The following is an 11,716-nucleotide window of genomic DNA, read 5'->3' as shown; positions in this document are numbered from 1 at the left end:
TGATCACACCTAGTGGTGTGTGAGGTGGTGACCAGAAGTTGCCACTGCCTCTGTGCATGGCAGCTGCTCCTGATGCCCAGCTGCATGGTTACACCTCTGAGCATTCGACAGTGATTATGAACATGAAAGTTCAAATGGTATTTTACAGAGTATAGTTCAGATCAGAATCCAGCCTGTGGTGTTTTATTCTCCTGTCTTTGTTTTCCTTAGCTTCATTTTTGTACCGATAGTAGTTATATCAAAACAACTCATTGTCATTGCAAGCAGTGCCATGACAAAAACCTCTCAAGACTACATCAATATGACAAATTTATTCTGTGGTTTTATGCAATCCTAAGTGACAAAATTCTCTTCACTTTGTCTTTCTTTGAGTTGGTCAGAGAGACAGCTGCTTCCAGTCTCTGTAGCACCATCTACATTTTTGCATGTGTCTGGCAGGGAAGAATTTGTCTCCCATGTAAGGAGACTAGACAGAACAAGAGAAGTTGTGCTCAAACCAGTAAGCTAAGAAAGTATGTATTGAACCCCAGCAAAGCATGTGTTGTGCTAAAAGTTTAGGCCAGTAGTTTTCAACCTTTTTTCATTTGTGGACCACTTTGGAAGTTTTGACTGGAGGTGCAGACCCCTTTGAATTGTAAGTGTGGGTATTCACATACCTTTAATTGATCATAATAATCTTTTGCAGACCCCTTAAACACAGCCTGCAGACCCCCATAGGTCTGCGGACCATAGGTTGAAAACCACTGCTTTAGGCTAAATAACACTCCCCTACACAATCAGACACCTATTAAATATTTATACTTCTACTGTTTGTTTGTTTCACTTCTTTGGTTATCAATGTGAATTGAATTTTAATTCCACATTACAATAATAAGCTCAAAATGTCAAAAATACAGTATGTTTTAAACAACATTTTGTAGGCAACAAAATGGCTACATTTTGTAATGTAATTACAAATGCAGATGTAATTTTCGAAGTGAAGATAAAAATGTGAAAGGCACAGCAAGATTAATAATTAGATCTTAATTAGCAATGTGGAAAGCTCATTTGTCATGTCAAAAAGTGTGAAAATGATCAGTTTGGTTAGCTTGAGAAAGAACAAAAAAGGAAAAGTAATCCCACCAATTTATGCTCCGCTGCTGGGATGCAAGGGTGTTTCATCATGGGGGCTGCTTGTTCCTCAGCCAGCTGCTCCGTAGCACATGGAGCCCCACTGGAGCAGCCCTGGGGTTCCACATGCTGCAAAGGGGCTGGGTAGGGCATAAGGGCACTTCAGCATGGGAACTGCCTGTCAGCTCAACCCACACTGAAGCACCCTCTTGCCCCAACCAGCCCCTCTACAGCACAGGAGCCCAGTTGGAGCAGCTGTTGGCTGGCAGGCTGACCCCTTGGGTCTCCTGCCAGCCCGGGCTGCTCTGATTGGGCTCCATGTGATGCATACCAATAAACTCGGGAGCAATATGCTCCCAGATGCATGTTCAAATGGCATGCCCAGGAGCAAAAACTCCAGAGCAATAATTCATGCACATTAATTGCACATGTAAACATGCCCTAGAACTACTTATGTATTTAATATTAAGCACGTACACATTTATAGATTTGGGATTATGAATTTATTTGCAAAGAAGCTGCGTTTACCATTGACTTCAGCGGGAACTGTGGGCTACTTAACATTTTGATCATGAGGCTCATACTCACTACAATGTTGAAATAATCCGCAGTTATCAGAATTCCTCATTCCCTAAAAAAATCTCAGAGGGGCAAGGCACTATGGAGAAAAATATTTTCATCTATTTTTTAGTCTAGGTTAAAAAAAAGTCATTATTTTATTTACTTTGTTCTCAACACTAGATAATTTCAAATTGAAAAATGACTGCATCTATAATTATCACTGGAAAACCAAACTAGCTACATCTGCTGCACTGAGATTTTTGTTTTTCCTGTAAATTAAAACTTTCTTTTCCTCTTGCTTTAAAAAAAGGTTTTAAAAGATTCCTTTCAGACCTGTTTGGGAGTCATCAGGGTCTCTCTCTCTCTCTCTCTCTCTCTCTTTTTCTCTCTCTGTCTCCAACCCTTCCATTATTCTCTTTCTACCAGTGGAGGGAGCTTGTCAGGAATACATAAAAAGCCTGAACCTATGAGGTACTAAATACCCTTTGCTCCTGTTAACTTCAAAGGAAACTGGGGATGCTTTTTATTTTACAGATTGCAATATTAATTCAAAAGTTTTCAATTTTATAAACATTTTCATTGAAAATTAGAAGCATGTTTTTCTTGAACACTTTACCCCCCCCCCAAAATTGTATTTTTCAGATCATCTTTAGATCTGGTTGAATGTTCCCAGTTTTCCACCAATTTTTGGTAGTATAATAGCAGAGCACTTATTATCTATATAATAATTGTTTTTTATTTCTTCAACGGCCTTCACGAATTTCAGCTAAACTTTGATCAAGATCTCTGGCTTGAGCTTTGTTCATAACTTTTAAAGGTTATGTATATTTTTGTGTGTGCGAATGCATGTACATGTGCACATGTATAATGTAAATAGTAAAGCAAAGAAAAAATAGTTAAAAAATTATATGAAAGTTTTCTACTGTCTTCTTCCCTGATAGTATGTAGCTGTTAGACTGGACAGCTGTCAGTGCTTGTGTCAGCAAGGCTTTTATGCCTATGCCTAACTTCAGGCAGATGAGGTGTCCCTTTGAAGCCACAATTCCTGCAGGAAAAAAATATTTACTTTTTAAAACATTTTTTCCAAAGAAAACTAACACTAATTTACAATAAATAATTAAAATCCTAGTTTAAGTAGACATCCTTAATGAAGTCAATGGAACTACTTGAGCAAAGTTACAAGTACATGCTTAAGTGACTCACTGGATCAGGGCCTAGAACAACAATTAGTGGGGCCGAATGCAATTTATACCTACTATAGCTCATGGCTGCAATGAAATTCCAACACCTGTATATAGCCACCATAACTTTCTTTATGGTTAAATGGGAAGAGGGGAATCCTTTCTTTGTTTTTGAGGTTAGCATGGAGTGATGAATTAAAAAAAGGTTTATGTACCGCAGCAGAGATAGCAGAGAGATGTTCTGAAAGCACTGTCTTTAAAATGTACTGGAGCTGAAGTCCTGAGGATGGCTGAGACCTCAGACTTGGGAAGGAACACAAGCAAGGATACTCTCTCTAGGTCTGCCTGAAGTGTTCAGCAGATCAAACCTGAGCTGGCAATAATATTTGATGCTAACAATAAAAATCTTGTGAAGTGTTTAGCTATGGCATGCAAGTCACAGCAGCATTAGAGGTCCTAATCATTTGATCTCCAGACTGAGAGACACTGGCAACTTTTACAAGGTTTACAAGGTTAGGTTTCGGATTCTGCTCCTGTGGAAGAGCATTTAAACTCTGGATATCCTCCTTAAATTAGATTCTTCAGGGGGCAAAAAGATGTTCAGAGAAAGCTGAGGAGGTCCAGACAGCAGGGACCTGAAATCTGATGGAGATCAAAAGAAGCATGGAAAATGTAGTAGACAAAATATCTTTAATGGAAGCCTTCAGATAGGCCTGAAGGAAGAGGAAAACTTTGGGTGCAGACAGAAGTGCAGCTCCCCACTATAACTGAGAATGCTTTGCAGGAAGCGTTCTGAGTTAGTGATCCCCCAGACCAAACAGAAGTTCACTGTTGGTTCCAGGGGGGAGGGGAAACCAGCTGCTAGCTACCAGCCTGCAGCTGGTTTCCTCAACAGTGCCTGCTCCCTGCCAGCCCGCATTGTTTCAGAATAGGAGGAGGGAAAGGGAGCTGAGGCAGTTTGTTCTAGGGGTTCCCCAGCCAGTACTGGAGGTTGGGGTGTGTGGATCCAAGCCACCTACCCCACCCTCCAGCACTGCCTGAAAAAACTCCAGACCAACTCCCTCCACTTCCTTTCCCCCCTCCCATTCTGAAAACAGCTCAAGGCTGGAAAGCAGTGCAGATAGAAGTTATAGAAGACACTCTGTTTTGAAATGTCTTCATCTGACCCCTCATGCAACGAAGGTTCAGATTTTCACCTGATCAGCCATTTTAAAGCAGTCTGCAGCCATGCACTTGTGTTTGGTCATGCCTATAAATGCTTTCTGTGGCCACATTGGGTGAAAATTGTCATTTCTGTCCAAGCCCAGAGTTCCTCATTGATAGTAGTGGGCAGGAAGTGAGGAATGTTCCCTCATATTTGGGGACCAGGACCAGGTTTATGGAAGGGAGAATGACTAATTTAAAAGAGACTAATTAAAGCAGTGGTTGGCAGCCTTTTCAGGTGGCAGGATGGAATGACCTAACTTGGGTCAGAGGCAAGTAGGCGGGTGCTAGAACCTGACCACTGCTTCTCCCCACGGCAGCACAGGGAGAGCGACCACCACCAAATACCCCCTGCCACCAAATGCCACTGAAGCTCCATGTCCACGGGCTGAATCAAATGAAAAATTAAGAAAGTGGGTGCTTTTGCTAATTAATTTAAATTTAGTACCTCTAATGAGAGGTACTAAATAAACGTTCATTAGGCTGCCCTACTGCGTAATAGCAAAAGCTTAATGCACAGTAGCCTATTTTTACTGTGCATTAGCATATTAGCACTGTTTTTATATGACACTTTAATGCGCAGTAAAATAGGCCACTGCGCATTAAAGTGCACTTGTAGATGTGCCCAGTAACTACAAAGGAAGCATCAACTAGGCTGTGGTGACCCAGATAAGAAATTCCCTAGAAATCCCCAGTTGTAACAGTTGCAGGAGCCTGCTAGGGGCTCAGAGGACCTGGGGATAATGAAATAAGAGGAGAAGGTGCATGCTGGAGTAGGGCTTCCAACAGTCAAAACCAGAGCTGTAAAGTAATGTCTGCTGATACGCTCTCCTGGGTCTGCTATGAAGCACTGCAAGCAGGGGCAGAGACAGAGGCTGAGGCATGGTTTTAATTTTCTTTTGCTTGTTTAATCTTTCTACTTAAATCTTTCTTGTATCTTTCCTCTTTTTTCCTAGAAAATAAAAGGGAAAAGTGAGGGGAGGGAGGAACAGAATGATTGAAGCAAAGGCTGCATATGCCTAAGGAAAAGGAGACAAAAGAACTGAGAAAGGAGCAGTTTCACAAGTTCCTTGCCTCCTTCCTTTGCAACAAGTGGCAATAAGGTGTAGACTCTCCTGACATCACTGTCAGAATGGAAGAAGACTGATAAATGACAATATCATATCTAATTCAGCATTGTTGTGAGGATTAGTTAAAATGTCTCCACAGAACTGTAAACATGTGAAGCACTAAGATTGTTATTAATAGTGAACTCTTCCTGACATGGATTGGTTGACATATAGTAAGGAAGAAGCTTGCACATTCTGAACACTACCAAAACTAAATAATAAAAATAAAGGTCTAAACTGGAAAGGAATCAGAGTTGTTTTAGATGATGGTTTCATGCAGTAAACTAGACCATGTCTTCTCTAATTATATATAAAAACCACTTAAAAATTTGGAAATGCCAGAGTTAATATTCCTCCCTTAACTAACCCCTCAGGATCATATACACAACGACATAGTATTTAACGATGTGAATGCTTACTATTTGCCCACAGGATCCTTACGTCAGCACAAAGGATGGATGGTGTTCACTAAATAAACAACTATTAAATGTTTTATTTGTAGTGTTCAGCTTTTGACCTCAGGCCTTATTTACTGCACATTGTTCAAAGTTTGCTCTGAATACAAAATAATTAATTTCCTAACAGGTTTTTCTACATCATCATAATAGATCTGAGTTTAAGCATTAATGAATTTGTTTCACAACAGTCATGTGAAGTATGTATGCGTGGGGGATATTTTCCACATTTTACAAATGAAGGGACTGGAAAACTGGAAGACTTTGACAATCTGACATGGTTAAGGCCTAACTTTTCAGAAGATTAAGTATAATATAGTACTTCATTTGTTCATAGCGCAGTTCCCTCATCTGGAGCTGCAAGAGTGCTTAGCACATCTGTGAACAGATCCTCTACAGAGAAGTTGATTTTCCCCATTACAGGCAGCCAATGCCCTGGGTGTGTGCTAAATACCTTGCTTAATTATCTTCCAGTTACATCATCAAATTACAAAAGTACATTTATTTGAAGCGCTATAATACATACAGGGCATGGCTACACATGCATACTAATGCAACTTTATTAGTTTACTCCAGCCTAATAGCCTTGCACATATAGACACTGAGACATTTGCTGCAGAGCTAATTAGTGTACTCTGCAGTAAATGTCTTGTGTAGACACACCCACAGATATGAAAACTGAGTCCAGCTTCACGAGCTACAAACAGACTAAACACTACAGTAGTAAATCTAATTTCGGAAAATATCCATGTATGCCATATGGTGAACCCCAACAGCAACTCAGTTTTGGGATGCATCTCTAACACCTACTATGTAGCAGTCTATTGGCACCTACATGGTTTGTCAGCCAGGTTGAAGCCTTCACATCCACTGCACAGACCTCTGCCACTGGAGCCAATAGAAGCAGCTCATAGCAGTACTGGGTAAGTACTTCTGTGGGGATTGGTGGGAGCAGGTACTGAGATATACTCTTTATTACTGGGTTTCAAGAATATTTATTAACAGCAGAGTAATGCTGAAACCAGGAATCCTTGCAAATGAAGGAAGTGTGTACTGGTGATGATCACTCTTCTGCCCTTGCCTATCTCTTCCCCACATCTCACAGATTCTTATCCCACTCCTGCTACCAGTCCCAGGGATCCTCGTTCAATCTCTTTCCTTAACTAGTTTAATTTCCAGACCTCTCAGTTGTCTCCATCTGTTCCCATCCCATCTGCCCATCTCAATCTCCCCCCTTCCATATCCTTTATCCCAATCTCTGCCCAGCCAGTACTATTTTAATTCTACTTTGTCCAATCTTGGTTCCTACCCCAACTTTGAGTTTTCGTTCCAGCCTTCCTTCCAGGTTCATTGGTTTACTCACTTTATTTATCAAATTAATACCAAACACTTTTAAAACAGGTTCAAAAAGGGATTAGTCATATTATGGAGGGCAGTCCCATTAATAGCTATTAAACAGAATGGTCAGGGATATGTCCTCTGGCATCCCTAAACCAATTATGTTAGATGCCAGGAGGGGAGTAATGGGATGGATCACTCTGGATATGCCCTGTTCATGTAGTCTCCATCCATAGCATCTACTATTGCCACTGTCAGAGACAGCATACTCCTGCTTGAAGTGAGATTCACCCTGTCTAAACTATCTAATTCAAGTGACAGTCTAAATTGCTCCCTAAAAGTGTCCAAGAATGGAGATTCCACCACCTTTCTAAATAACCTGTTTCAGCGTTTAACCACCCTTATAGTTGAACATCTTCCTATTAACCGACATAACTTCCCCTTTTTGCAATATAAGGTAATTGCTCCTTGTACTGTTCCCTGCAGGCACTGAAATCAGTCCATTACCATCCTTTGTATAACCACCCTTCAGATATTTGAAGACTATTATTAAATCCCTCCTCACAGTCTTGCGTTCTCCAGGCTAAACAGTCCTATTTCTCCCAACTTTTTTCATAAGTCACATTTTTCAGGCATCTAAATTTTTTGTTGCTTTCTATTGGATTCTTTTCAATTTGTCTACATCTCTCCCTCAAAGACTGGTGCCCAAAAACTGGGCTTATGGTTTACAAGTTTTTCTCCATGGTTATGAAGACTAAACACTTTTTGAAGAAGCTGACATTTTTTAATCTTTGCTTGGGTCCAGAAGTTGGGGCTTTTAAAAACAAACAAGCAAAGAAAAACAAACATGCTGTCATGAGACTTCACATAAAATAATGAGGACAACAGCAACTGCATCTGTCTGGGCAGACATGGTTCTGTGATTGGGGCCTATACTTTCTTTTTCCCTACTTGTCCTCAGACCATTTAGCACCAGCCTCCTCACTGTCCTTCTCTAGCACCTCTCCATTGTGTGATACCCTTGTCCTCTGCAGTGGTTCCTTTCGGCACCTGGGCTGCATACAAGTGCCCATCCTGTGTGTGGAAAAGCCACATCCCTCCTGCTCTCGCCCTGCCTGACTCCCCCAGTTCTCCCCTCTTTCTATTGCATGTACGCTTCCATTTCTTTGGTATTCACTTAATTTTTCAGGACACCTCTGCAAGAAGCAAAGCTCAGGGGGTGCCACTCTCACTCAGTCCTCTTCCGGCCCAGGGGTCTCAAAGCCTGTGGGCCAGATCCAGCCCACAGACCCACTCTATCTGGCCTGCTAGGCCACCCAAATTCGGAGGCCTGACCTGCTACAGGACTCAGGGTCCTTTGGCCACATTGGACCTGGCCAGGCTCAGCACTGCTGCCCTCTGACCCCCTGTTACCAGGGGAAACCCTCCTGTCCCTGTTTCTGGACCCCTTACAGTTGCTGGACATCCCACTCCCACTGCCCCCACACCCCTGGTAGCTGCACCCATGCTGGATCCAGCCCCTGAAGAGCCCCCAGCGTGGATTCAGCCTGGAGCCACAGCGGAGGTGGCCAACCCGCTCTGTACCAACAGCTACATGAGGCAGGACTGAGGTGAGCGACTGCTTGTGACTGGAAGCCCCCTCCCCCCACTGCAAAGGCAGCAGGGCCCTGACCTCTGGGTGTATCCACCCGGGCCTCTTTTAAGCAGGTGTAGCCTAAAATCGTTGTTTTAAAGGTGCATTAAGGGCACACGTCTACATGTGCATGCCTTTGATGCACCTTAAAAATGGCGATGTAAGGTCATACGAGCCTAAATTTGATACCCGCAAAAAGCAGGTATCAAAAGTAGGCGCAAGTGGCCAAGTCACATTAGCCCACCTGTTAGTGGGTGCACGCCACGTTAATGCCCATTCATGCGTCTGCACCTACCTATGCTAACGCAACTTGGCTATTAGGGCCCAGATTGAATGCGCACTGGCGTGCCCTTGTGTGGATGTGCACCGAAATCACCTTAACATGCTCAGGCATGGGAAGTAAGTGTGTAAATACATGTGTATAAGTGCCTGGCGTGTGTTTGTGCGCGTGACAGATGCAGGAGCACTTGGACCCAGGCTGCCCCTGTGAAGACCCCCCCCAGCTCGAGGATGGTGCGCCGATGGGGGGGGGGGAAGGAGGCAGTTATGTCACGCGCGCCCCGCCCCCAACATGGCCGCCCTGCTCCCGGATGGTCAGGACGTCTCGAGCGAGCCCCAACGACCGAGGTATAACTGTCCCTAAGGTCACGTGGGTAGGGCCGAGGGTGGGGCGGAGCCAGGTGGGTAGGCGGAAGCCAGCGGTGATTGGAAGGCGGGGGTGACGTTTGCGAGGCCCCGCCCCTGGGGGCCGGGCGCTTATATAAGGGGCAAGGCGGGCGGTGGGGCGGGCTGGGCGCGCTGCGGTTGCTGAGGTGAGCGGGGAGGCGGAGCAGAGGGAGCGGGCTAGGGCCGCTGCCGCCGTATCCATCGTCCGCACTCGCAGCAGCGTTCATCGCGGTGGCGGCGGAGGTGAATTCCGCGCTCCCTGTGGCGGTGGCCCATGTTTGTGGGCGGCCTCGCCCCGTCCCGCCGGGGCCGCAGGGGGAAGCTGCTTCCCCCCGAGTCGGCGGAGCCCTTGAGAGGCCGGGCGGGCAGGGACCCCCCGCACGCGTCTGGCCCCGCCCGGCCCTGCCTGGGGCCGCATCGTCCTGTGAAGGGCGAGAGATTCGTGCCCGAAACCAGAGCACTCGCCGCTTCTTGTGCCCCCGCCCCGGGCGCGATGGGGCAGGGAGCCTCGCATGGGCGCTGAGGTTTCTGGAAGCATCCCTGGCGCTGCTGTGCGGGGTGACTGGAGAGCGGCATGGGGAGAAGGGGCTAGGAGACACTTGAGCCAGGGGAAGTTTGTCGCGGTTGGAGGTTGTGCTAGAGATGTTTGAATGGATGAAGGTTGGAACTGGAAGGGGATGTCTTGAATTTTTTTTTTGGTACCTGGGTGTGTTCATTTACGTGGTAAGAGCAATAATAAGAGTAAATCTCTTTGCAGCCCCATCCGTTTCAATGGTGCAGCTTTCCCAAGCCCAGGCTCGCTGCCTGTCGCCTTCAGTCCTCTCCGAGGAAGGGGAGGACAAGAGCATGAAGCTGGCCAAGCAGCAGGTGAATCAGCTGGGGGAGGGTCAGCCTCCGCTGAGCCCCCTGCAGTCGGCTCTGAACTCTGCAGCCAATACTGCCCAGGCATACGAGACTTACATTGAAAATGGGATCATCTGCCTCAAACACAAGATCAGGAACATTGAGAAAAAGAAGGTAACTTTGGCTTCTTCATCTCATTAAAAAAAGTGGTGTTTTAGTTATTCAAGTTGCAGTTAATTGATAGTTAGCTTTCAGCCATGCTGTGAGACCACACACAGCAGTTCTTAAAAGCAACAGTATGGATGTGATGCGATGACTGCAGCTATTATCAAGTGACCTGTAAAGCAGTTTAACATGGCTACGGTTCAGATTAAGCAGTAGTGCTCAAGGCCAAACTTGGCAGGGAAATTCATCAAATGTGAAAAGTATGGCTCATTCTTGTACACTTCAGTATTTATTTGTTTCCTTTTTTTAAAGATTTTTTTGCTAACTGTACTGCTGTTAAATCTAGAAATGGGGAAACTGCGTGGCAATGGTGGTAAGCTAACTTGGTTGTATTGCATACAAAGGTTGTGTAGTAATAACCCCCTCATTAGTTCTTTTGTAAATAAAACTAAAATTGAGCTATTCTAAAATCTGAGTTCATAATCTTTGTACATATAAAATTTAGTGTGTTTTTTTTCTTGTTTTTATAGTGAAAATTGGGACCCAGAAGTGCATTTTAAAAGCGCAGATTGAGAGAATTGCTTCCTCTGACTCAAGTCAATGCTGATTATATTTTATTATGTATTTTCAATTTCTTATGAAGTTTGGTGCCTAGACTGCAGGAGCACATGCATTTTTTTTCAATAACTGATTCAGTTGTCAATGTCCTTTTTTAAATTTTAAGCATTTTTTGGAAGGCTGCTTGCTAGGAGAACTGTTGGCAATCTGGTAAAGGGCTATGGCTTCAAAATACTAGATGAAAAGTTGCATTTATTCTTAATTGAGTGTAGAAAGAAATCTAAATTTAGACATGGATAGATTGGTTTTTAGCAGTTAAAAGTTTATAGTCATGAATGAAATGGCATTTGCAATCTAAAAGCATCTATGATTGCTTTCTAGATTTGAAACAGGAATTTATTTATTTTAAGTTTTCTCAGTAAAAATGATAAATTTTCATGAACCTACAGAGCAAAGGGTATTATATGTAGTGTTTTAAGCATTAGACTTGCCTTTTTTTACTTCAAGAATGTGTAATCCTGAATAACTTTTTAAAATATAGGCATTGTGTTAATTAGTTTCTTGTAAAGAAATGTAAAGTGTAAGATTTGCTATACCTACTTGTATCTTTTTGCAGGGCTGGGTTAACACATAGGCAAACTAGGCACATGCCTATGGCCTTAAGTGAAGAAGGGGCCCAGTTGTGCTTGTTTTAAATATTACAATTGAGTGGGAGGGGGGAAGTAATGTAAATATACAGTATATTAAGTGAGGAGCCTATGAGTTCGTTTGCCTAGGGCTCACTATAAAAGGTTAATCCATCCCTGTCCTTCTGAACTATTTTTCCCTCTGGCAGTGAAGGCATTTTTCTTGTGAGAAATTGTGGAAGTGGTAATTTGAATAGTTAAACAAAGC

General features: G+C 43.6%; 1 protein-coding gene across 8 annotated transcripts in view; it reads left to right on the top strand.

The window, feature by feature from the left end:
• Positions 1-9,371: 9,371 nt before the first annotated feature.
• The window catches only part of CAPRIN2 (caprin family member 2), a 73,326-nt gene continuing 70,981 nt past the window's right edge, over positions 9,372-11,716 (top strand). For 7 of the 8 annotated variants that reach the window (XM_025209047.1, XM_006027752.3, XM_014521859.2 and 4 more), the window contains exons 1-2: positions 9,384-9,402; positions 10,014-10,273. In XM_025209047.1, the coding sequence (XP_025064832.1) occupies positions 10,028-10,273 (246 nt within the window). In that variant the 5' untranslated portion in view covers positions 9,384-9,402; positions 10,014-10,027. Of the gene's footprint in view, positions 9,500-10,013; positions 10,274-11,716 lie in introns of all 8 variants that reach the window. The other variant, XM_025209044.1, reaches the window with a different exon arrangement.

The sequence above is a fragment of the Alligator sinensis genome, unplaced genomic scaffold (assembly GCF_000455745.1).
Source record: "Alligator sinensis unplaced genomic scaffold, ASM45574v1 scaffold659_1, whole genome shotgun sequence".
Lineage (NCBI taxonomy): Eukaryota > Metazoa > Chordata > Crocodylia > Alligatoridae > Alligator > Alligator sinensis.
The sequence above is the reverse complement of the archived record's forward strand: the minus strand, read 5'-3'. Positions and strand labels throughout refer to the sequence as shown.